At 42.9% G+C, this 27,738-nt stretch overlaps 2 protein-coding genes across 9 annotated transcripts in view; both read right to left on the bottom strand.

Annotated features, from left to right (window-relative positions):
* Positions 1-10,300, bottom strand: part of ptk7b (protein tyrosine kinase 7b) — an 82,399-nt gene extending 72,099 nt beyond the window's left edge. Inside the window, exon 1 of the mRNA XM_062519713.1 lies at positions 9,728-10,300. Coding sequence (XP_062375697.1) covers positions 9,728-9,872 — 145 coding nt within the window. The 5' untranslated portion in view covers positions 9,873-10,300. The remainder of the gene's footprint in view (positions 1-9,727) is intronic.
* Positions 10,301-11,675: 1,375 nt separating this feature from the next.
* The window catches only part of klc1b (kinesin light chain 1b), a 38,689-nt gene continuing 22,626 nt past the window's right edge, over positions 11,676-27,738 (bottom strand). For 4 of the 8 annotated variants that reach the window (XM_062519557.1, XM_062519559.1, XM_062519555.1 and 1 more), the window contains exons 13-16: positions 26,339-26,497; positions 15,138-15,262; positions 14,912-14,969; positions 11,676-14,639 (exon numbers count right to left, since the gene is read on the bottom strand). In XM_062519557.1, the coding sequence (XP_062375541.1) occupies positions 14,562-14,639; positions 14,912-14,969; positions 15,138-15,262; positions 26,339-26,497 (420 nt within the window). In that variant the 3' untranslated portion in view covers positions 11,676-14,561. Of the gene's footprint in view, positions 14,640-14,911; positions 14,970-15,137; positions 15,263-21,062; positions 22,049-26,338; positions 26,498-27,738 lie in introns of those variants that run through there. The other 4 variants (XM_062519560.1, XM_062519558.1, XM_062519561.1 and 1 more) reach the window with 3 other exon arrangements.

Here is a 27,738-nt window from a genome sequence, read left to right as displayed (position 1 = left end):
GAGTGAATTTATAACCATTTACGGTGTTGATTTTTCGTTGGTCTTTGTTCTTTGCTCTTTGCAGAGGGCGCGACGCGGCACAGCTATGCAAGGCCAAAACACAAGCACACAGACAAGAAGGGGACCACAAACATATCGATGCAACCTGATGGGACCAAAACACGGCGTCCCAGTGTTGGCTGGGAGGTCTCTTTTTGTTTTGCTGACTCAGATGGCCCATAATGTACATCTGCTGGACTAAAATGGCTGTTGAGTGCTTCCACTTGCACTGACGGTGACTTCACTTCACAGAAATCACTCAGGTCAGGTTTCCCGGATACCGATGAAGCACCAAGGACTACATAATGAATTTTTAATCGAGAAATTCTCCGACCAAAAAACAGTCATTCTGACCGAGACACTACTTCTGATCTGTATCTGGAAAAGTACACACAGCACCTATTGCACGTCGTTGCACTGCAGTCATTTTGCATATTTCATACACTGCGATTCTCATCATGTCTGTCCGTCCTCACCAAAAGCCCAGACCGAAGCATATTTCAGCTTCACATTAAAATGAAAAAGAACAAGAGTTCCTGTTTCTCAAACCCACACTGCCACTAAAATGTAAAAATGAAGAAACAGCTCCACAGGGAGAAAAAAAAGGGAGTCCATGGGGCCAGGAGCTGCTTGCACAAGAACAAGCCCCCCTCTTAAAAACGTCAGTCCACGCTAGAGCTCCAGGAAGCATGGGCTGTTTTTCTCCCACCCAACCGCCCCCTGCCCGTGGTGTAAAGGCTGGCCGGAGGGGAGCGGCCATGGCCGTCTCTCCAGAGCAGTAATCCCCTCTTGGCTTGGGCATCGGCATGCCAGCGACATGTCTCCAGCTGGGCCTGAGCCAGGGGGTGGGGGGGGGGGGGGAGTATGTGGGCGAGGGGCCTGAGGAGGATGTGGGTGAGGAGGAGTTGGCAGCCGTGGCTGCCGGGCACCAGACTTCACCCTCCTGTGCGAGGCATGGGCCTCAAGCTGAACGCAACATGGCATGGGCAGCCAGGGAAACACAGGCAGCATTCACAGGGACACATATACACACACACAAACACACACACACACACACACACACACACACAGGGAACACACAGAGAACGAGGCATAAACCAACACGCAAATGGACCAAGCACAGGAGGCTGCTGCATAGGTACAGTATGTGGAGGCACAGAGCATGAAGTGAGTAAGCACATTAAAGGAATAGGTAAACACACACACATGCACGCGCACATACACACACACACACACACACACACACATACACAGCTAGTCCATTCATCTGTGCAGACTGTAAGCGGTCTCTGGGCCTCATCGTCCACTTCTGTGTCCAACCCTCTGAGATCAGGGGATTGTCTTTGGAGGCTGACTCCCTCTCGTCACTCACTTCCAGCACTCGGAGAGTTAACAGCAAGGGATTATGATAGTATGCCAGGTCCACCACTCCCCCCTTCCCTTCTTTTTATTGTTCTTCATCCCCCGCTCTCTTCAACATGGTACTCAGCCAAATTAGGCATTCCATGAGTTTTAATCATCAGTGCCTGAGTACAGAAAAAAAAAATCCTCACACATGCTACTGGCAGCCACACAGCGATGTACGGGGGTGGAAAGTGTGTGTGCGTGTGTGTGTGTGTGTGTGTGTGTGTGTGCGTGCGTGTGTGTGTTATCTCTGAGCTTAGCCAAGCTGTGTTGCCAGAGCCCTGCTCTTACACCTGGGGTAGGGTAGGGTAGGAGGTGGATGTCCTGCAGCTTAAAACTGCTCTCAGAACACACAGCCCCTATGAATCAGAACAGATGGCAGCGGCCATTTTGAAGGATGAAAATTCCTATTAAAGTGAAAGCCTTAATTAAATGCATAGCATAATTCATCAAGATGCCACCCTTCCGAAAATTAACTACTGCCGTCAGTTATACAGTTTTATTTCACACACACACACACACACACACAGGTAAATTTGATTCACGAATCTAACACATACAAATTCTCCGAATAGCAGTGAAAGCACAGCTCCACTAAAACATTAGTGTGCCGGCCATGAGGCACTGGCTTGGGACTGGGAGTCCGATAATCCCACCTTCACTGACATGAAGAGAAAGCTGGCAGGCGCCCAGGGCCAGCTCCACTTGGCTGCCGTGAGCCTCCAGGTTTTTGCAGGGTCTAGTTGAGGTCAGTGCTGGATTTCGAGACTCTCTTTCCTGGGCCAAAGTCAGAGTCACTGGACTGGAGTGGGACTGTGCAGTGGGAATGCTGCCTAATGCTCTGACCAGCGACTTTGCTGGCAAATCGTAATCGTCCTAAAAGCACATGGAAAATGTAATTTTCCAACCTATTCACCACTCTCAAACTCATACAACATATATTGTGGTAGGGATTTTGCCTAAATTTATTTAAAAACCGAAGAGACTTTTCTGCCATCAATAAAGCCTTCTGGATGACTTAAGGGCATCTGGCTTGTGATGCAGGCTGGCTGCCTGTGAGCATGCTCCAAGGTTCAAGCCACTGGGCTTCTGGTCTGACTGAGGGTGAATCAGTGGGTAGTCCATGACCTGCTTTGGTCTGTGGCTTCTGGAAAAAGCAGGCAAAGGCCACCGGACCCACAGCGCAGCCTCAGATCCCGGAGCAGAGGGCGTGAAATGCACCAGGCATCTCCATAGGAGGCTCTTCTAAAGCCCAGATGGCCGGTCAGATGGAGCTCTCAGGTAAATGAGCTCCATAGCTCATCGGCTGCAGCGGCGTAATTATCCAAACAATGATCCTGCTAACCAAATGAACAGTGGATCTTTTTTTTCCCTACACGAGTCCATGTTATCATACAGTCTTAGTGGATCGAATTTCTATAACCGGTCCAATGCTTTTTTTTTCCCCCTGCAGAGGATAAACACAGATGCAAATCCAAAGGAATCCATGCTTATGCTGTAAGTCCTGACCTCTTCCAGGAGATCAATGCAAGGTCATCACAACACCGGCCATCTACACGAATCCGAATGCAAACAGAACCAATTATCTCCACTTCACTGACCTCATCCCTCTCCATGCGGAGAGAGTAAGAGTAGCCCTTTAATGCGAAGAGCAGAGGGCATGTGAGCAAGCGCACTCGTGTCTTGCATGATCACTCTAGAACGCCCAGCTCCTTCCGTAGCCTTTGATCCACCGCACCGCACCGCACCGCTGCCCAAGCCGCCTCCCACCCGTCTCAACCCTCAGGCCCTTGCGAATGCCAGCGTCTGTTGTTTTTGGAATGCTTTTTTGGAGTGACTGGCAACATCAAACCAGTCGCCCCAATCAAGGCATCTAGCATAAATACCTATCTCCCACTGGGGGAGTGGAGGGCAGAAAGTCATTAGATATGACTGCCAGGGACTCCCCCAGAGGCTTTTTTTTCTGACTTGTCTCTTTCTGGTGGAAAGAGTAGGTGGAATCTTGCCAGAGTTTTTTTTTTTTTTCCTTTTCCCAGGGACCCTTGCCCAGCACCCCAAGCAGTGATCTTTCTCAGATTCACTTTTTCCCCCTTACACCCCCATCTTCTCTCCTCCTTTTCCCTGTCACATTTATTCCCCTTTTCTCTCTTCTTTTTGTCCTTTTGTCTCTCACTGTCTTTCAAAAAGAGCCTCAAAAAGAATTTACAACATTTCATTAAATTATAACTGTGTGAAAAGTAGTCTGTAGTGTTATCTGAAAAAAAAAGCTTTAAATGTAGTAGGTAGGACACTCAAGATCCAAAGAGTCACTGGCTGTTGTAGCAGCCAGACAGGAACACACAACCAGTCAGTGGGTGGGGCACAGGAAGCAATAATGTGATGGTGGTGGCGATGTTGAGGCGGGACAGCGGAGAGATTTAGTCCTATTACGCTTAGCAAATTTATCAGGGATGTAAATATTTATGTCAAGCGGCATAAGCTTTAATCTATTCAGCTCAACAGTTCATTATGTATATGGCACTGACCTTCTAACCTAGTTGATGCAAACATAAAGGCATACATATTTGCCATCTAGGAGACGGCATGATCATTTTGTTGAGTGTTTTTTTTTTTTTTTAAAGATTGATATCTGTACGGCAAAAAAGTGTACCGAATTCCTTTTTAACAGCCGCAGGAGATGCAGTATTTGGTCAACCCTGTACAGATATCCAAGGGGAGGCAACTTACAGGGCTGAGGAGAGGACCTTTCAGCATCACTGTTGAGATTCATTCAGAGTGACAGGTCAGAAAATGTTATAAAACTGCCAGAAAGTAGAGCAACGGCGTAGGTCCACATGAGGACAAGACTGCAGCCCTTTTATGCTAGGGGAACATCTAAAAATGTAACATGACAAGTCATGCTTTTATATTTCGTATGGGAAATCTTAATGATTGCACAGCCAGAGGAGGCTTCCTGTGCCTCATTCTGTCAAATAGAATGCTCCGATATCAAAGGCCACGACTGAGGACGGTTCAATTCAGTTGACAAAATCATTCACTGATTTCACAAACACTGACGTCCCTGACATGTCCTGTCTACCATGGCAACGCTGATGGAGGACATTCTTCACTATTGTTGAAATGTCCTGTTATTTCCCGTATCCATGGATAGTACTCATGGTCTTTTCCACAGTCAATATCAAACCAATCAATTTCTTTGCCATTCTTTACACATTGGCAGCTGAAGCCAAGGCCACATCTACTGCTTTTCAAAAGACCTTCCACTGCCAACAGAGTCATTCATATAGTCTCATGGACAGTTCCTAAATACATAGAAACATCAAGGATTTATGGTTTCAGGTTATACTGTATATAGTAGCTACATGCAAGCACTAACATCCACAGCAGATGCCAACCCACAGCACACAGCCGTAATCAATTTATGTCTGTCAAACAAATGCTAATCCTTGAAATCTTTGTTGTGCCATGATTGATGATACCGCTTGGATTACAGGGCTATGGTATGATAATACTGAGATTCCCCACATCACCCTTTCCTGGGCTTTTGCCTCTTTCCCCTCGGATGGGTAGATATTGTGTGTAGATATGTACTCACTGTTTTCATTATGCTGTGTACATGTGGAATACAACTATACAGTTATAAGGAAGACATTGAAAATGCCCAAAACAGATGATCTCTCCCCCCTCACTCACCCACTCTCTCTCTCTCTCTCACACACACACACACAGAAACCCAGAACATACACACAAACCCACACATCAGAGCCTGAAACAACATCCGTTGTGATCACATCTCTCTGTAAAACCCTGAACCTGGTCTCAATGTTCTGGATTACACTGCGGAATCTCTCATCACGCCACTGGAACCCCCATGTCTGGAAAAATTCACCATTATAAATATGGCTTTTATGAGGCTCAGCTGTGATCGGGTATGGTCACTAATTCGAAGTGCCTCACCATTTGTCTCACAATGTTACTGTAGTTTTGTTTCTCTCTTTCTCTCTCTCTCTCTTCCTCCCTCCTTCCTTCCTTCTCTTCTTCACCCGTTAGGACAACCTGTCCACCACCCTCTCATATTAGTTTTAGCAATTCAGGTGAACACCCTGATAATACTACGGACTTGAAATCTTAGTCCACTGCACAACTTCCCTGCTGAATCCCAGTGTCACACACACACACACACACACACACACACACACTGTTGAATCACACAGACACAGACACATACACATACACAGACAGACACACACACAGACAGACACAACCTTCTGTGGTGGTGGTGTGTGTGTGTGTGTGTATGTGTGTGTGTGTGTGTGTGTGTGTGTGTGTGTGTGAGTGTAAGCTCATGCATGTTGTGTGTGTGTGTGTGTGTGTGTCTATGTATGTGCATGAGTAGTTGTGTCCATGTGTTATCAAAAACACAAGTGTGTGTGTATGAGGAGTGATGAACCAAGTCAAATGTAAAGAAAGCTGGTTGCTCTGTAACCACAGAGGTGTTTGACTGCAAAACGGCTTCCTGTATCTGACATAACATTCAGCCACGGTTTCTCCCACACGTACACACACAAGTATACAGTATATAAGTATAAGTATACTTTTTTGATCCTGTGAGGGAAATTCGGTCGCTGCATTTATCCCAATTCATGGATAGTGAATACACACACAGTGAGGCGAAGCACACACTAACAGAGAGCAGGCCATCCAGGCCACAGCTGCCCCAAGAAAACGCACATGCACACACACACACACACACACACACACACACACACACACACACACACACACAGACACACACACCACTCTCATCAAAGATCAAAGGCCCTGCCCGGGGAGCCCCAGAGGGGGCAATGGTGTCCGAATGGTAACTTATCACTCCTCATGTTTCACAGAAATACGTCTCTCCAGTGGCTGAAAACACCACATACTGTATGAAAGCTTTTGTCACCCTCAGATACTGTACAGCACACTCCATTTAATAAGATAAAACAGGATGGATCTCCAAGCAAAATCTTAAAATGTGGAATGAATGACACAAAAAAAAGAAGTAAGATTGAAGAAGAGAGACAGAATAGATAGACACCGAATTGGAAAAGAAACGTCTGCAATAATAACAAAATTCCCCCTGGAGGGAAGGCAGTGCATTTACATTATGAATGTTTAACTGGGGCTTCGGCTTTCATCTGCTCCTCGCCGAGATCCGAAGCGAGCACTCCAGCACTCTCCTGCTCCAGATGGAAACGAGATGAAGATAAAGACGTGCAGCTCATGGCTGGCTCACTTGCACCAAGCTAAATGGCCGCGTTCAAAAATACATACTGCATGTACACTAACAGAATGTTTCATTTCAACTGGGGAGAGTTCAGGGGGTGCAAAGATGCAAGGGGGAAAAAAAAAGAAAAGAAGGAAAAAAACAAAACAAGACTTTTTGCCTGCGTCATCATAGCAGTCATGCTCAACTGCATCTGTGATCAGCAGTTCAAGGATGAGAGGAGGAGTGTGGAGGGAGAGAGACATCTGAGGCTGGGAGAAAAGGCTTGTCCGAGATGAGAGTGAAAGTGGGTCTGGGTTGCATTAAGAACACGGAGAGGCTGGCTAGGCATGTGGTGATGTGGTGACACCAGACGACAGACAATGAGCTGTTTTCTTCTCTAACTTTGGTTGCTGCCCCTCTTATTTATTTTTTTCCACCATCCTGCAGGCAATGACTTGAGCCTCAGTCATTACTGTTCATCTTATTGACTCCAACTCGATTTGCACACGATGAGCGTCAGGACTCCAGATTGAGTTAAGCTGTGGGACCTTCACCACACATACACACAAACATGCAGCCACACACAGAGATGCATAAACACACACACACACACACACACACACACACACATACACACAACAATGTTTCCAGGACCTGGGTTTTAATGGCGTGACAACCCTTCCGGAGGAACATTTCGAAATGCTTTAAACTGTGGAATACACTGACCTTGATGTAATTCTACCACATAGCTGCACTACATGAAATCGTATGGTTGATCCCTGTCATGACCTGGCTTATGGTTACATGTTTCTGATCATTTCTTTATGGATTCTCTGTGCGGCTGGAAAGTCCAGTTGTTCCTCCTTTCTACGGTTTTGTTTCTGTGTATTCTCAGAAGCCTTTCAAGCAAAGGCTTCTGCTTAATCTACTCTGAGGTCATTCTTGTCACTAGAGGTAAATGATGCTAGAAACTATACGCTCTCCACTGGCATCTTCTCTGAACACTGCATGTTCCTGCAAGACCCTCTCCTTCTAAACCTAATCACCCATGGCTCACAAAGGATATCCATGAAGTGAGAAAGCAATTTAGAACTGCTGAGAACAAGGCCCAATCCCTTTACCCCACTTCGCTCTACCCCTTTCCCCTACCCCTCCGCTTTCCGCGTCCACGTGTAGGGGTACGTACAGTATGTCCCAATTTCTGTTAAGGCAGAGGGGTAGGGGAAAGTGGTAGGGCTATATACCCCTCCAAACGAAGATTTTTTCAGAGGCACACTCCAAACGGAGGGGTATGAACAAGGGCAAATCAAGACTCTTTTCTTTTGTGATTCCTCCTTGGTGTGATGATTTTCCTCTTTGTTTTAGCCATAGTTTTGGGATCTTCAAAAAGCATTAACTAATTAATTTCCTTATACAGTCACAGTTTGTATATGCTATTTGTCTGTTAACTCTTGTCTAGTCTATCCATAATTGCCATTTGTTTTATTTAGTCCATATGACTACTGTAAACTGTACATTTCAATGTTAATGTAATGCTTATTGATGCAATTGTAAGCTGCTTTGAACACAAATGTCTGCTCAGAGCCATAAACATAAAACAAATCATCATGCTCCCAGGCGAAAATGCCTCCCCCCACCTCTCTCTCGCATACACACAGACACACACACACACAGAGATGCACACACACACAGAGGACACATTCATCCTTAATGAAGTGAGTGGCCACACAACCCACCTCACAACCCCCACCCTGCCCCAACCACATTTCCCTATCCCTGCAGAGAGGAGTTAAAACTTCAGGGAAGACAGAGGGGGGGAACTTAAATGTTCCCACCAAGAACAAAAGGGAATGTTTAGAGTTTTTTTTAGAAATCACCTACATCAGCATAAAACTATGCATTCCCCATACACAAGGTAAACAGATCACAAATGAATATTCCATTTGAAAAGATAGCCTACATTATTTTAGCATGCTGAGATATCAAATCCTGGATGAATCCTCACTGTGGGAGATGTTCTCTCGGTACAGAGATTTGGCAAGCAGCCTCGTTATCACCTTTATGTACATCTAAAACACATGACTGGAAGTCATACCAGCATACCAGATCAGCCAGGCACAATAGAACATCAAAACAATACTCAACAATGTCAACTAAGCTCCTGTACCCTGGACATGCTTATATCCTAAGGGCTTTCCATCATGGCTGGTCTGGTCTGGTCTAGTCATGGTGGCCCCAGACTAATGTCAACTTTCAATTTTCTGTCAATTAATAGCTGACTACTTTCAAACTCACTTGTGAAACAGACAGTTGATGTAGGCCTATGCAATGTCCTTTCAGAAGACAAACGGTCTCAAATCCAAACATTTCATGTATGTTTTTGTCAATTAGGCCTATAAGTTCAGTGCTTGCCCATATTTCTAAGAGAAAACGTTAACCAATTCAACCGTTTCATGTGTACCATGCATGGTACCACGAGTTGCTGACAGATTTTGACTACAAACTGATAACTCATTAAACGTGTTAGGTGGACACAAACTATGCATGTCACATACGGGGACTACAAAGAACTCCAGAACATATCCATAACAGCGTAAAATGATTCTATTGCCTTTTCCAGTGGCAGGCGCGTTCATTCCAAACAGGCTAGGTAAGCCATTCACGCAGGAGCAAGGACAGGATAATATCAATATCAAATAGCCCAAGTCTGTGTTGGGTCGCCTGTTAACTGTTTGTCTTGGATACATGACCTACTACATTCCGTCTGTTTAGATTATATTAGTCACATTAGCTACATTTTCATTTCTGTGGTACAGGCTACTAAACACACCATCTCACAACACTGTTTCACTCATTTGATACAAAAAGATCAGCGAGAAGCAACAAAGTAGCAAGCTCTGTTCAAACCTGACAGACGGCTTTCAAGGTGTAACAGTGACTCTAACCTACTTTGGAAATAAGGTAATGGCAGCAGCGAAACCTGGGGTCTTGACACGCAAAGTGATTCAATATATTACAAAAACTATTACAAACCTTGTGTGCAAAGAATGCCAAACGAGAAAAGAGCAGCCATCCGAACCGGTGATATCTTTAGTGTCGTTCCATTCTCGGGATATGTTGAGTTTTCACTGGCTTCTCGCCGCCGCCGATGCCTGGCGTTCCTCGGTGATAGCTCCATAGCTGGAATGGTTTTCGGTTCAGCCCGGGTAAGAAGGGACGAGAAGCGACCCAAGAGTGTACAAGTCCAGACGTCAACACCTGTATGAAGTGTCGCCAAGAAGCCTAGGCTACTGCGCCGCGAGTAAGTGCAGGGGTTCTTAGGTAGACGAACAAAACAGAACTTTATTCTTTTCCACCCCAGCAAACACGTTGAAACCTATCATCCACGCTTCAAGTGACACTAAAAGGTAAGTAACTTGTAATCCATAGTGGACTTGCCAGGAAAACATAAGATTGCGAAGTGTTCAATCTATTAGGCTATAGAATAGCTATTGTTGCACCTTTGCGATTCCTGAACTCCTCCTCGGTTAACTAAGCCCGTCGACCCGTTCAGTCCAGGAAACCCCGCAGGAGCCTCGCACACCGACATCGGAGAGTCGTCTTTCTCCGTTCGCCCCGCTCCCTTGCCATACTATTGTCGCTTCCGGTACTACCTCTCGTACAAAATTGTGTCCAATACTGCAACCCACTGGAAGTACATGGGAAAAGGACGAATTGCAACCCACCCTGATGATAATCAAAACTGTTGCTTAAAAAAAAAAAAAAAAAAAAAGGTAAAACAGATTGTGTAAGCCTATTGTCACATTTCTGTGACAAAATATGACAGCTTTGAATTTGATCACTTAGCAAGAATCATTACCACATTTTGCTTTTCAAATTATACAGGCACTCAAACAGAAATAGCCTAGTAGACCTAAAACAACATTTTGAAGACCGTAGAAACTATTTAATACCCCACCTCATTTAAGTCATACCTTTAAGGTAGGCTAATACAGACACTTAACCTAGGCCTAAATTATGTGCTCAATTAATTTCCAGTTAAGTCCATGTGGTTGTACAGTTGCTGTCCTCTCTAACATCTATACGAGGCTCTATAACTTGATAACTCTCACAGAATTCACATATTGGACTTGGATGACAACTGAACAGTCACCCAAGGCTTCCACAGCTGAAACATCTAAGCAGCCAGTAGTATGTGAATTCCTATGAACCAGTGCTGTCAGTAAAGATGACTCACCCATCAACATTATCATATAGGCATGAGGAACGAAACAATTCATGTCACAGTCTATATGATGGCCCCATTCCCCAGTGGTTAAGACTGTACATGTAAATGCCAACCAACACTGACACTATAAGAAAGAAGAAAATCATAAAGAATATCATACTCATATGTTAATTTGCTTGTCATTTGTGGTCCTTCACAGGTAATGATCAAATCAGTCAAGTGGACCAAGAGTATATGACTAGACTGGGTATTACACTATTGGTGAAATTTAACTTGTCTTTTGAACTGCTAGCAGAATTAGGTTAGAGCCTGTGCACTAATGAAGTCATCTGCTGGAGAATTCTGTTCTTCCCCCAAGGGCTCCGAGCAGCTGTTAGGAGTGAATAAGAGAAATCAAAGAAGATTTCAAGAGGTTTGGGTCTGTCATCAGGATCGCAATTTTAGCTCAGAGTGGAGTCGCTTAGGAACAAACGGCATCTGTGCACATGAGTAAAAATACATCAAGTAAACCTTTGAAATTAGTTGTCAAACTGAGACCCCCTTTTCAGCTGCTCTTGATGCAGACTGAAACTTACAACCAATTTAAGACAGCAGAGGAACTACTAGGCTATTGAGTCTGTCACATTACATATGCACAGTCAAATCCACGTTAATGAGACCACTTTCACCATGTGTATGCTGGTGTGAACCTGTAAGCGTGTTTGTGTAATTGTGCGTGCGCAGTTCATGAATTATTCACCAAGGACAAGTACACCCAAATAAAAACGAAAGATGAATTATTTATTGGCTTCAAATCACTTTTTTCAACCCAATACAGCACAATCATTACAAGTTTTGACACTGTTAGTGTACTGTACCCAACATCCACAGAGTTCAGAGAGGGAGCAAGAGATGTTATCATTTCAAAAGAGATTCCTTACGATCAAGAATAACTAAAAAGAGCAATTAGTAACCTGTGGGATGCCTTTTATCCTTTCATTTTGATGTGCCATAGGACAAATATAGGATTATAAATGACACAAAAATCCCTGCTGCTTTAGAATTTTATTGTATACTCATACCCCATTTCCTCTTACAAGTTATTAAAAATATATGTCCGGCCTATACAAAGTCCAGTTTCCCCAATCAATCTGTGCATGCAAGTGCTTCTGTCCTGGCAAGAATTCCCTTCCAATGACAAAAAAACAAACAAACAACAAAAAAAACAACAACACACATTCAAAATAAATGAAATAGGTTCACATCATTATATCACTTAAGTGGGAGATCAGTCACAGTGTATTTCAACTCAAGTTGAGACCAAAATCGACATTACAAAATGACAAAGTACACATGACAACAAAAACATAAAGTAGGCTCCACTGTACAAATCTTTAACATTCAAAAATCTTGTTGACCCTAAAGCAATGCTTTCAGCTTTGTGTTTAGTTGCGCCCCAGGACATAGTTGTTAGGGAGAGAGTGGGTGTTCAGCTGAACTATAATTGATGGATTTTAAATCTTCAAGCCTTACATATGACTACATCAATCGCACAACAGACGTGTGTGGGTGGCCAGTAAGAGCAATCTACACCACTGACACGACGTGATTCAAGACACAGCACTGCCATCTAATGCAGACCAAAAGAACAGCAATGACAAAAATAAAAGACAACAATGGTGACTGGTTGAATTGTTATTCTTATTATGCACTAAATTTCACACCCTTTGTACACCCTGTATGATTACATCAGTACCTTGGAAACAGGGTATGGTTTTCATAAAGAGGTCACAATGCTGTAACAGAAATTGCTACAAAATCAAAAGGTTTTTGATGAAAGAAAAAGGAAGTCTCTAAGTAACACAGAGTAAGCAGCATGCTTCAGATTTCTGGTGGTGAAGAGATGATTGAGATCTGATAGAAACAGGACTATAAATTAGTGCTATTAGTGATATAAGATGAAACCTGTTACTGTGTGTGTGTACGATATGAACTCTTAGTGATCTGAGGTGGGATTGTACTTTTTACATGGGACAAGTACAGGCAACATGGAGATGTGTGGAGAATAGGCATACATGTAGTGATGGGCCATAATGAGTAGACCCTATGCATGTTGGTGGCTTTCTGCCCAACAAGTGACGGGAGGATGCCATTTGTGCCATATTTCATTAATTAGCATATACAAATAAATGCATGTCTGTTGTCAAGCCATTCTGTCAGATCATGTGAAGATAAAGATAGATACAATTTTTCACATCAAAGGAGAATTCCGGTGATTTTTCACAGAGATCTGTTTCTTGAGGAAACAATTGATTCTACCTACCTCGAGTTTCTGCAGCCAACAGCTAGAGCTACCAGGCAGCTGATAGATACCGTTAGATAGATAGATAGATACTTTATTGATCCCCGAGGGGAAATTCCCCATTGACTTGATATTTGTTGGCATGCATATAATGTAGCAACTTGCCTGAGTGAAATGTGAAAATTTCTCCTTTAATACAGCCAATACGACATGGAGCTACGCTATATACGGAGATCCTTATTCATCTCACATAAGGCTTTAATTTCTTACAAAAATATATATCTTAGAGCCATATATGTGAATTACTGGGAAGAAATGTAACGTTACTTACAACTGACAACTCAATAAGGCTTAGACAATTCCGGACACAGAGAAGCAGCAAAAGGTCATCTTCCATCTCTCCCATATTAGTTAGGCACAGGACCACATGGAGATTCTGTAACGTGTGTGTATGTTGTTCACACATAGGTCAGTATAAGGTCAGTATAAGGTCCGCAGGTAAGCATCATATCGGAATCACCCGAAGAGTCGGACCTCCGTTTGACAATCCTCCGCATATACTCCATAGGTTATGTCTGAAAGCGGCTTATGTGTTTCTGTCATTGGAACCAAGTAATTCCATGAAACCAAATATCACTGAAAACATCCAGAACAAGCTCAAGACTGCCAGCACTTGTGTGTTGCCATGGCTACATTTGTGAATTCAGAGAAGCCACAGATGAATATAAACTCACTCTCTTATTTGTGCTTTATACTGCCGAGAAAATTAAATCTCCAATTGGCATGAGTAGGCAAGGTTAAAGCATTTACCATCAAGTTGCACTTTTCAAAATATCCATAGCAACCAAAAAATGACAAGCATTACACACACTTTTCAAAATAAAACTGGAGTAAGCATGAGGGCAAACCCAAACAACTACAACTAAAATGGCTTAAAATCCAAACACATGGCACAGTGAGCATGATATCTAACATTAAAAACAGACTAAAATAAAAAATGCAACAGTATATTACTAACCCATGAATGCAGCACACTAACATGATGTGAGCTCAAAGATGGTGGTCTACAGTATGTAACTAAATGCGATTATTGAGTGGGGTTAGTCAAGATGGCAGCATATTAAAACGCAGCAACCATCATCGATATTTTCCTACAAATACAATATATGAGAGTGTGCAATTTCAAAACGGGAGAGGTAAGTGTAACATCTTCCTAGAACAAAAGCAGAGGCCTTTTTTGGGGCTCAGTAGACCTGAAAGGGAGAACATGAGCTTGTCTTTGGGGTTATATAGCTGCTCTTGGACACAGGGGAGAGGGCCGACTGCATCCGTGGAGGAGGGGGGAGGCTGAGGTCACCTCAGTTCTCACTGTACAGGTCCACTGTACTGGAGCTCAGACCTCGTGTGTCCCTCAGCCGTCTGCCTGCTGGACTCTGCTGCAAAGAGAAATATGAGACACTTAAGAGAGTGTGTGTGTGTGTGTGTGTGTGTGTGTGTGTGTGTGTGTGTGTGTGTGTGTGTGTGTGTGTGTGTGTGTGTGTGTGTGTGTGTGTGTGTGTGTGTGCGTGTGTGTGTGCGTGTGTGCGTGTGTGCGTGGTTAATTTCATCACACTTCCAAAGAAATGCAAAAACCGCTTTAGAGCATTCTGGTGTCAAGTAAACTTGATAAAACATTCATTAGTGGTAAACACTCTCGTTAGGCAAATACCTGAAACGGTTCTTCACTGGTCTTGTTCAAGTAATTGAGAGAGGCAGCTCGCTTCATGCTGTGAATAATGCAGAGCATTAATCTTTACCAATCAAACCACTCATGAGACAAATAACACACTTCGACTGGACTTATTGAGATACAAGTATCAATCACACTCAGCTGAGAGACAGAAGTGGAGTGCTGAAATAAGCGTGCTGGTGTCAGGACGGGTTGCTGGTCTTACTTTGTGCTGCGTGGCTCCGGGGGTGCATTCCCTTGGAGCTTCTTGACCAGGAGCTCGCTGCTGCGCCTGAGAACGTCCCGCAGCTTCCCCAAGGAACCGCTGCGCTGCAGCGCTCCGGTGCCGTCCTGCACACACGGTCACGGGTTACACACCGACACCATCACACACCTCTCTCACACACATGCACACAAAATCACAGACACGTCTCATGCACACAGGTCACACACCTACATAACTGCAAAAACACACTTGGATACATATACGTACACAAACACACACACACAAATGCAAAAAACATATCACATGCAAACATGCCCATAGATCATAGAGAACTCTAGCGCTTTTTTCACACAGATGTCGGTTTCTCGAGGTCACTGAGTAGTGAGTTCTGTTAAAATCGTGCCCCCAGAGTATAGCACTGTACCTGCTTGGCAGCTCTAGCCGTTGGCTGCAGCAAATCGAGTTCGGTAGCACCTAGTTTTTGTCGTACCAACGGTAATCAGTAACCCCGAGAAACAGATCTATGTGAAAAATGAATTCTCATTCAGAATTCTCCTTGAATTTGACAATCTCAAACATTTTAGACATGCTAAGGTAGACATGTCAAGGATACACTGCTTTTGCTGTAGTCCTGATTGATGCAGTGCTCTGTGATTCTGGTTTAAACATGCCCATAGAACACAGAGATAGATACATACACATGCAGCATTGACAAGTCTATCTATTGTGTTCAGGAATACACGCAAACAGAAAATGTGTTCACGTTCAGACCACTTTAGTTCTGCACAGTCAAAATGCAACATCCAGATTAAGTCCAGTATTCCTGGAACAGTCAGTCATATGGATTATGGATAGTATAGAGCAGGTCATATAGACTCCATAGATAAAAAGTAAGCTCTTTTCACCCACCCCCTCCCCACATTTTTCCTGTGGCCTTCTGTTAAAGCTCCACTTGAGATGTAAGTGACCCAATGGATGGAGCACATGTCATGGCAATGGAACAGATTGTGTTTAGAGAAACCCATCTACAGTAATTTACTGTGTATTAGCTGCATTGTGTATAAGTCACAGGGCAGTATTTTATGCAAGCAAAAAGAAACAAAACCTTATTAATACCACATTAACTGCCCCCATGTATAAACCTCATACAAATCATTCTATAAGCCACGGCTAATAGTTGGGAAATTACGTAGCCATTGCTTTGCATAAAAGTGCCTGCTATTTAAACTCATGTGTGTACATTTTGTATGGATATATTTGTTGGGAGCTCAGTGCTAAGGATGCATCATTGCACTGTCCCCACTAGAGGGCAATCTACACCCACAACAGCCAGAGCCATATATAGAGCGATACGGCTCTGACAACTACAGAATATTTCCATAGACAGGATTTCATGTGGTCGATATGGTGATAGACTATTTGAGTAATATAGGATGAGGTTTCAGACTGGAATTAAAATCTACAAATATGTTTTTATGTCGTGGTAAATGTTTATCCAGATAAAGATGTCATTAAGTGTTTTAGTTGACGGAGAGAAAACATCTGTGGTCGGTGGGGCAGGCTGGTGTTTAATACACCGTAATCTGCTTCTTGGGAGGTAATCTGCAATAAACGATCGCATGGAAGAGCTTCCCTTAATCAGATTACGTATTAAAACAAATGTAATCTCCCAGCAACACTTTACTTAGTCTGACTAAATTGCACACATTAATTGCCCAAGTGAAGTTGTTTCTCTGTTTCCATAACATCAAGCCAATGTCAGAACGGCAAACAGTTTGTGAACTAATTAAGATTGCAAATATGATACAAGATCTAAATGTCTCCATCTATCTTTTTTGAGAACAGAGAAAGCTCAAATGATATAGACTAAACTGTGGGTATTGTATTAAACGGTCACTGTACATATATCATAATATATATTTAAGAATCAATGTGACCCAGACGCTAGGTCAAAACATTGGTCACAAATTATCATTATGTTGCATGACGAGTCAAATGTTAAGCCATAAATTGAAAACATACACTGAATTAGAATTAAAACCAAATTCAATATTCCCTGCCATGGATTTCACTACTCTCTCAACTTCCCACTGGAAATCATTAATCAAGATGATGTCATTTCTGTACGGGAAATTCAAATAATGACAATTATGCTACACATCCCTACGACCTGAGTGGCCAGTCCAACAAACAGCCAGCCAGCTCCTAGTTTTAGCTGTTTGTACATTTACATTTATGAATTTAGCAGACACTTTTATTCAACTTGGAGTTAAGTGCATTGCCCAAGGGCACAATGAGGAAACTGGGAATTGAACCCACAACTTGTCGGGTCCCTGCATGTAAGCCAGCTCCTTATCCACTACGCTACCACTTGTAGACAGTGTATTGTTATGATTGCCATAATTTTGTGATTGCAATAATTGATAATCATTTAGCCACTACAGCATGATTTTAAAATACTGTTCACAACTGTTGCCTGTTTACACTTACAAAACAGCATCCGAAATGAGGTATAGGCTGGAATATTCCTTCATGAGAGGGTAAAAAGAAAAGGGCTACTGCAATGACCTGGGATGTGTCCTAGTGTCCTAACTGCATCAGAAAGGACTATACTTAGGAGATGACCAATCTGGTGATACCAATCTGGACGAAAACAGGTGCACATGTTGTCCGAGTAGGCCTACTGAAATGTAATGCAGTAGTAATGCAGTAAGTAGCTGTGCATTGTATTTTGAAAGGATCCCCATAAAATCCAACACACAGTGCTGTAGGTGTTTCAGAGCTCTGAACTGAGAGATGAATTCCCCGAACATGTCTGCACTTGTCTAGAAACTGTGATAATGAGTGAGGCGGTAGCAAGACAGGCATGTGGCGTGGCTACAACAAGAACACTCAATTTCATAGAGGCGTTGTCACAAATGAAAACCTTTATTGGAAGAATATCAACAGGTGTTGATGCAACAATTGTCACAATGCATTATGGGGGGGGGTTAGGGATAAGGATATAAGCGGATCTACTCACTACGATAGTGCCTATTAGAGCTCGTCATAAGAGTCACCACAAGCTCTAGAGATGGAAGCTACAGAGTATATCAATAAAAGTACAGCTCAATAAATAAATCAGCATTCCACTAACACAACAATACTGTCTATTACAAATACATGTAAGTTTTGTTCGACACGTTTCCTCTTGCTCCCTCGTCAAGAGTGTGCTGCTTTTTGGTAACAACGGCTTTATCACGGGTATGCGCGGTGGTGGTAGATGGATGAAAGAAATGCTCTCCGATCGGGAAAAAGATAATGGTACGGTCCATTTGTCTTTAGCACTTTAACCAAATTCATAAACATAATTACACTTAAGCATCATATTGAAAGTATGTTACATTCAGTTAATTCTTACACAATGACCATGTAAAACTCTCTTCGCTCTTCTTTGAATAGGAAGCTCCCACGCAAGTCTGTCTGGCGTACAGTAACGTTCTCACAAAGCCGCCTTGTCATGACTGAAATAGTAGCATGAGCCCTCTTTGTCCACTTTCAACTCAAACATTTTTAAGAGAACTTCTTAAAATGTACTGAATGTTGATTCTATTCAAACTGTTATTTTAGCCCAACCCATTCAGTCACCTCTTTCTCCTCCTCCTCTTCCTCCCCCAACTCCTCTTCCTACCCTTCGGTTTCTCCTCTGGTTGTGTAACGACAACAGGGAGACGTACCTCATCCGCTGTGACCCAACAGCACAAAACCACCAGAGTCAATAGCCAGTGCCCCTGGCTGTGAGAGCTAGCTGCTGAGGCTAGCCCAGGGTGCTTTGGGCAATGAGGCGCTTGGCTATTACACGACGGGTCAAAAAACATTCCCTTTTCAAAAGGCTACGAGTCAAGAGTGAACAGGATGGTGTGACACCAACCAAGGTAACAGGCGTTAATGGTCAAGACACCCTTGACACTGCAATTGTTTTTTTTGTTTTTTTTGTCTTCTTCTGGAACTATTAGAGTCACTGATGCCTTTTTTAAGTTTTCATAAAGAGAAAAAATATTGGGATACTGATTTGGAAATAAAAAAGAAAAACATGATGAATAAATACTGTAAACATAAATAGAATATCAAACAATAGCATTAAAAACACTACAAAAGAAATGGGTAAAAAAATAAAACAAGGACAAAACGTCCCCTCAATTTCAAACAAAACAAAAACAAAATGAAAATGCTCATACCCCAACTTCTTAAACTCTGGCTGGAGTAATTTAGTGTGGCACATGCGCAGTGTTTTTTTTTTTTCTTACTTTTCTCTGACTGTAATCTCTAAGTTTTGATTCAAATACAGTACCCTCCAGAATTATTGGCACCCTTGGTAAAAGTTGACTAAAAATAGGTCTAAAAAATAATCTTTAGGTGATTTATTGTACTCCCACAATGAAAACAATGAGGAAAAATACACCCTGGAAGGGAAGCAAATTTATTCTGAGAAAAGGTAAAATCTCATAAAGAAATAAATGTTTTTAATAAAAACACGTCACTCACAATTATTGGCACCCCTACTTGTAATACCTTCTTAAATCTCCCTTTGTCAATAAAACAGCATGTAATATTCTTCTCTGACACCCCATAAAGATTGAGAATACAAAGTAAAGGATTTAAGACCATTCATCTTTGCAAAACCTCCCCAGATCGTCCAGATTGCTAGGTCCACACTTGTGCATTCTTCTCGTTGACTCATCCCACTGTTTTTCTATGGAGTTTAGATCAGGGGACTGCTATGGCAATGTCTGAAGCTTGATTTTGTGTTCAGTAAACCATATTTGTTTTGATCTGTGCATTTGTTTTGGTTCATTGACCTGATGAATGATCCAATCATGACCAACTTTTAGGGCCTTGGCAGAGATTGTTTGATTTCCTTTGAAAATTTTCAGGTTTTTCTTGGTGTTCATGATGCCATGCACCTTAATTAGGTTCCCAAGGCCTTTGGGAATTAAAACAGCCCCACAATAGCACAGCCCCTCCACCATAATTCTGATTAGGCATGGGGTTCTTTTTGGTATAGTCATTCTTCTATGTACGCCAAAGACACCTTAAGTGTTTTAGCAAAAGAGCATAATTTTATTTTCATCTGACAATAGACCACACTCCCAGACATGTCATGGTACCATTTAGTAACTCCTTCCATTTACATTGTTCATTAAATGACTCTACTGGCTTTAACCTGACATGCTGTCTAAATAATCTATTAGCAGTGAGGTCACTTTTGAAGATTTTTGGGGGGGACTTGGTGACCCCAAGATGATAGCTTTGTCTGTAACTCTCAACAGTGGTTCTTATGGATTTTTTTGCCTATCATACCATCCTCCAAACTGTGCGTGGGAGCAAAATAGCCATGGGTCTTTGTCCAAGCATGTTTGCCACATTTCCAGATGATTAGAACCTTTTAGTCATCATTTTAACTGGAAATATAGGCATTTTCAACAAAATACCTAGTTTCCATAGACATTCTCTTACTTACAAATGTCAAGACAATTTCTTTTTATTTCAATTTAGTGTATTCTCTTGTCTCTCCAATGTTGAAAAATGACTAGAGGATTTAGCCTCTGAGTGACTTCATTTTCATACCATAGTGAAAAAGAACGTCATGAACTACTTCTGAAAGTTCACAGACACTCTGATTTACTTTAAAACGTTGCATTTACATAGGAAAATGCTCCTGTTAAATGTTGTACATAATATGTTTCAGGGGTGCCAATAATTGTGAGCAAGCTGTTTTTGTTAAAAATATTTATTTCTTTATGAGATTTTCCTTTTTCTCAGAATAAATTTGCTTGCCTTGCAGGGTATATTTTTCCTCATTGTTTTCATTGTGGGAGTACAATATATCACCTAAAGATTATTTTTTATACCTATTTTTAGTCAACCTTTACCAAGGGTGCCAATAATTCTGGAGGGTACTGTAGTATATTTAGATAAACAATAAAGATATATTTTTGTATTAACACTTAAAAAAACAATGAAAAAACAAACAAAACAAAAAATGGTGTCATATTGCAGGCACCTACACCGTAAGCTCCAGCCTCCATTTTGATATCACTGCGGACTTCATTAACAGTTGCTGGACATGCACCAACATGGACCAACTGCATCCATACATTCCAGCAACCGACCCATTACAACTTAATTGATGGGGAAGCAGTCAGCCATACTCAACCAGCATCATTAGGCAAATCTGGAACGCACAGCTAAGGCAAACACATGATTGTTAGACTACTCTAAAAGGCTATAGTGTTGTTTCAGTGTTGAGATGAATGACTTGGCAGACGGGAAGGCTATTCAATCTCACAAACCTCTAACTGTGCCCTCTACCCCCACATACCCTGGCTGATGCTCACGTAGCCTGACACTCCACTTTATACTCGCGTTCTAGGGTGAACTTCAACATCTGGAACAGGTTTGGCGCACATTGGCTAAAACTCACACAAGACCACGTTTTAACAGCTTTGAATCAACACAATGAAGAGATGGAGAGGGTGAAAGAAAGAGCAAGAGAGAGAGAGAGAGAAAGAGAAAGAAAGAGAGAGAGAGAGAAAATACAGTATAACATTTGGAGAAGTGAGGGGGGAAAAGGATCAAAAGGGGACATTAGATTGGAGGATGAAAGGAGTGACGAGCCACAGCAGAGGAGAGAAAAGCACACACACGTCCCAGAAGACCTCAGTGTGGAGAAGAGGGCAGCAACGAAGGGGTGGTCTCGCCCGAAGACACCAGGAATGACAGAGGAGCATTTTGTTTCTTTGTTTTTTTTTCCTTTCTTTTTTTTCGGTGAATTAACAAAAAAAGGGGCAAAAGGGAAGAATGAAATAAATCCTTTGCTAGAACATCGGGGAAGGACAGAAGGGTTGAGGCGAGATCTTCATGGCTTATGCCTGATAAAAAGAATGGAGAGAGAGAGAGAGAGAGAGAGAGAGGGAGAGAGACACAAAGAGACAAGACACAGCAAGTTTAGGCTTCTTGATACAATATATAAGGAGACCTATAGCTTACCAGTTAATCACTAACTACTCCTCAACCCTACATATCAACACTTAGTGCTGTGCTAAGGGGTAATGTAGAGGTAGAACAGACTCTTTAGAAGGACGATGTGGGCAAATTGAGAAGGTTCACAGAGAGGACTAGAAAAATGGAGGTGTACCAACATCTCCATTAAGCTATGCTGAGAGAACAGATATTGAGTGACTCAGCAGGCCGGTGAGTGTGTGTGTGTGTGTGTGTGTGTGTGTGTGTGTGTGTGTGTGTGTTTGAGAGAGAGAGACTTGGCAAGGCTTTGCTAGTGATAAACTGCAGAAGCTGGCCTCGCTAACTCTGTTTATTAGGATGGACCTGAGAAGAGCCAGGCTTCAATTTAGACTCATATGGATAGATGAATGTTAGAGTGTGTGTGTGTGTGTGTGTGTGTGTGTGTGTGTGTGTGTGTGTGTGTGTGTGTGTGTGTGTGTGTGTGTGTGTGTGTGTGTGTGTGTGTGTGTGTGTGTGTGTACCCTTTATAAAGCATGAGTGATCACCCAAATCTGCCTAACTTTAATCAACCAATTTTGCAAGTAGCACGATTGTCACGGTACTTGTAGATGTATAGGCCAAACCCATTTGCAACGGTCATGCACCCAACTACCAGATATGATTCATCATCAGAGCATGAACAAATCTCCTTCAGTTGGATAGATTTTCAATTTCATGCTGTCCAACGCTCTGCGTAATATATGCAAAATAGAGCCAACATACATTTACATACATTGATTAAGGCATGCATATATATTTCCACCATAGGGGGAACTAATAAATCTATGGCACGCAAATCAAATTGAGCAGACCTTTAGTTATGGTCATGCTACTTACATTGTATGTTGAGGCATAATGTTAACATACAGTATGTGGCTTAAAGTATATTATTTATTTGAACCTTCTCAATACCCAGCTAGAATATACAGTATCTCTGATTGTTTTGAGTAATACAATCTGTCCTCATATTGCATTGCTTAGATTTATACATGGCTTCCTCACTATTGGTCAGCTACCTGATGTCCCTCAGAGGTGTCTTTGAGCTATCACTAATGTGACGACCACTACAATCTACAGCAACTCCTAGTGCAAGAAGATGTCAACGACAACAAAGAAGGGGAGAGTATGATTCACACACACAGGAGAGGGGTCGAATTCATTGGCTGATTGGTTGTCGAGGCAAATCAAACGAAAGAGCTGGACACTGCCATCACAGGTTAGAGGGAAGGTGAAATGAAACAAGACAAGAGGTTGCAACAGCAGGTGGTTGATACATGCACTGTTAGAAAAATAAAAAAGGCAACAAGGCACTAACATCACAAAGAGACACAGATCCGTGCAGTGGAGTTCATGACACGACACGACACGGCACATCACGCCACACCACACCACATGCTGTCTACATCTCAACTGTCCAAACATATAATAATCTTCTACGAGAACGAGCCATTCCTTGATGCGCAAAGGTTTTGACTCGCCACACTATGGTGCAGCCACTGTTGCCTTCTCTCTCTCCAGGGAGACGTGGCGACTCATAATGCCAGTGATGTAATAAGAACAGACTGGGCAACGCAGGGGTCGCCACGACAACACAGAGGTTACCATATGGCAACAAGGGAGAGCCATGCCGAGAGAGGAGGGGGGAGATGTCGATGGGGAAAGGGGCCTAATGTTCAAAGCACACATATAGCCGGTGAAAGTAAACACACAGACACATTGTTTCAGGCTATATGCAGCACGGATGGTGAATTACACTAGAAGCTGGCACAATTTTAGAACCGGTCTTATCTAAGAAACAGGGCCCATAAGGCTGATGCTCAGTGGGTTTCACCAGCCAAGGACATATCCCTCTATTGCATGGCCACAGGGATGCCTTTCAATGTCAAGATCAAAGGAGAGAATATCCTACCCTGACCACATCTGTACCAAGTATATTTCCGTGAATACAGACTGACAAAGACATTCACTCAAAAGATGGGCAGTTCATGGATCTCTGAGATGACATGAAACTGCGATCATCACTAAAGCCACTCCTCTACCACATCACTTTAAAAACATTTTACATTCACACTCTAAAGTGCTGGAATAACCCTGAGATATACTGCTTATTGATTGTGCTATACTCCATCTGCCAAAAAGCAGCAGATGAGGATAAATATGAGCAGTTAACATGTAAATAAAACCAATGGAGCGGCCATTTTGGACCATCTGAGGGCGTAATCCATTACAGGGGAAGTCATTTGGATACTGGATACATCTCCCTACTGATTACAGAGAAGGAGACTATGGATCAGAGCACCCATCAGGCAATTAGTCTATTCCACAGCACAGTGGCTTTATGAAACAAAGCGCACAGTCGAATGAGGAAGTAGAGGCAGCATAGGTTAATAAGAAATATGAAGCTCATTCACAGACGAAAAGCAATAAAAAAAAAAAAACAAGAATCAGCTAAACTTAAGTTAATGAAATAACAAACATGTTGATGTTTGCGGTGAGAGGTTCCTGCAAGCTCGCATGCTGGACATGCTTAAATACAGGCAAGTGAAAGCAATACACGGACAAACTTCAATTCGGTCTTGTGGGATGCACAAACAAAAAATGTGCATGCACGTGTCCACACACACACACACACACACACACACACACACACACACACACGTGTCCACACACACACACACACACACACACACACACACACACACACAGGGCATCTTGAGCAGGGACACGCATGCACAGAGCTCCCGGACTGCAGAATTCTCTCTGTGAGGTTTAGTCACAGTTCACTGGTTGTTCTGGCAGAGTATCATCGCAAGTGCTGTTGCTATGCTAGACTGGAGCGACTCGTGCGCCACCCTCCAGAGAGTCCCGACAAAGTCCCCACTCTCTCACCCTTTCAGCCCAGGCTCTGACGGGCGGATTAAAGTTTATCACTCCTGATCCACCCATCTCATATTCTACATCAGGTCCCTCCAGTGTGAAGTCTAACACTATGATACGCCGAATAGAATAATGACAAGAGGTAGATAGCGACAAATCCCGGAGAGACGGGGAGGATGAGTCACTGCATGATAATACAAAGGAAGGAGACATGTCGTCCTTGAGAAAATGGTTCCCATTAATGGCTGCCTCTCTCTCTCTGGTGGTGTCTGTACAATCATTCTCCATGGAGACAGGAAACTAAGGCGTATGTTAAGAATGGCGAAGTGTCTCTGGAGGACTGTGAATTCTGCAGAACAGGAGCAGTGCGGTCAAAACGCCCAGGAGGTGAATTTTGCAAAGCTCTACACATCAACGGCAGTATTATGCAAGCTCTACCGGCATTACAATGAGTAAAAAAAACAAAACAAACAAAAAAAACGTTCTTGTTCAGCCAAAACACATAACCAGCAGCAAAGCAGGACATCAAAACTACAACAACAAATAGCAAACGTGAACAAGCCAAGACACTCAATCAGCATTTTGCTTTCATTTGAGACTAAGAGCCGGATGGTACGAGAGCAGGACGGACAGCGGAGTCAAACCAGGTGAGGAGTGGACTGACCTCGGACAATCTGGGGTGCGTTTCCGAAAACCACAGTTGCTAACCTGTTAGCAACTTAGTTGGTTGGCAATGGGAAACTGCATTGCAACCAACAAAGTGGCTAACTTAGTTAACTAACTATGATTAGCAACTATGCCCCTGTTTGGTAGGACAGGTGGATGTGTGATGGGACATCCACTGCATGTTAAACGGATTCTCAAGCTGAGGTGATTTCCCTGGAGAGATACATAATAAACTACCAGTTGAAACTAACACGTTTTTTTGTTAATATTTTTTTTATTATTATTATTTCCCACAAGTACCTTTGTAATTCTAAAATCCTATCATTATTCCTTGTTATAACCAGGGGAAATCCAGCTATAATTGTTAACAGGGTAAGCCTACTTGATATCAAGCATCCAGTGAAGCTTGATAAATTGTCTCTAGCTAGTGTTCAGATTCCTACTGTATGTTGTGTGTTGCATGAGTGTGTGTGTGTACTTGTGCTCAGATATACATGTGATGTGCTGCTCAGGCTCGAGTCTGCATGCTCTGGTTTGACCGCACGTGTCCTGCTCTGGGTGACCACTGACCGGTCTTGGAGAGCTGGACAGTCCTGAGGCTGTGAATCAGTACTCACCCCGTTCCACTCGATGCCCATACTCACTTCCTGGCCGGTCTCGGAGCCGCTGTCGTACTTGACGCTGGACAGGCTCTCGCGGCTGCGTCGGCGCTCGCGGTCGCCCTCGCCATCCTTCAGGATCTCCACCACGCGTGTCTGGTGGATGGGGTCAATGCCCTGAGGAACACGCACATGCACGAACACAAACACACACGCAAAACACAAACAAACAAACGTAGAAGCATGAATTAAACAATGTGAGAACATCCTCATTACTGTAAACACTGCACATAATATGAATGATAAGAGTGTCAGCTCTGATTAATCAAGAGACAGAGGTGTGTGTGCTCCACTACAACAGGCAACTAAAACCCTCTACCACACACCAGAGACTACTACAGCAGACACAGCTACAATGATGAGAAACAGCATAGAGGATGAGACTACCAAGGCACTGAGAGTGAGTCCTATTACTAGATATGATCTTATGCTCCTAGAACTAGATATCAGGATTGTAGGAACAAGCATACACGTGTGAGAAAATGCTATTGAGTATTGTGCTACTGCAGAGATCTATTGTACCTAAACACAAAGGGTAACAGCTACAGGAAAGGGCAGAAATGTGAAGTCATGATGATGATGAGAAGATGAATAGAAACGGAAGTAAACAAGTCCTAGTCAGAAAAGAAGAAAAAAGAAGAAAATTCAAAGAGGCACCAACTTACTGTTATGCTCTGTGTCCAAAGCAAGGCGAGCAAGAGAAAGAGAAACAGAGGCAAGAGAAAGACCGTCACAATAAGATCACAGCGCACGCACCACAGTAACGCGCTCAGAGGCGAAGACAACTCTGAGCGCGAGCAGAAACTGCAACTGTTCGCCACATCACTGAGGCCTCAGTAGCTACCGCACTGTTAGCAACATCACTGAGGCCTCAGTAGCTACCGCACTGTTAGCAACATCACTGAGGCCTCAGTAGCTACCGCACTGTTAGCAACATCACTGAGGCCTCAGTAGCTACCGCACTGTTAGCAACATCACTGAGGCCTCAGTAGCAGCAGCAGCCTCATTATTATACAGAAACGGAGGCTTCGCACAACACGGCGAACGACATGCTGAGGAAAGCAGAGGCTTTGAAGAGGACAGAGGGAGGGCAGTCCCAAATCACACACTCGTGTGCCTCGGAGGAGGAGATACAGGTGGGCTTTAAGCCATCAAAGACTTGGGTTGGAAAAAAAAAATAAAAAAAGAGAAAGAGAGAGCTGAATTTCAAACTGAGCTCATAAATAGCTCAGCAGTTTTATCACTGCTTGAGCTTGTGTATGTTTGTGTGTGTGTGTATGAGTTAGAAAACGATAAAATTAAAGCAAAGTGTGAGTGTGTGTGTGTGTGTGTGTGTGTGTGTGTGTGTGTGTGTGTGT

Source organism: Sardina pilchardus, chromosome 18, assembly GCF_963854185.1.
Source record: "Sardina pilchardus chromosome 18, fSarPil1.1, whole genome shotgun sequence".
Lineage (NCBI taxonomy): Eukaryota > Metazoa > Chordata > Actinopteri > Clupeiformes > Clupeidae > Sardina > Sardina pilchardus.
This window is presented reverse-complemented; position numbering and strand designations above follow the sequence as displayed.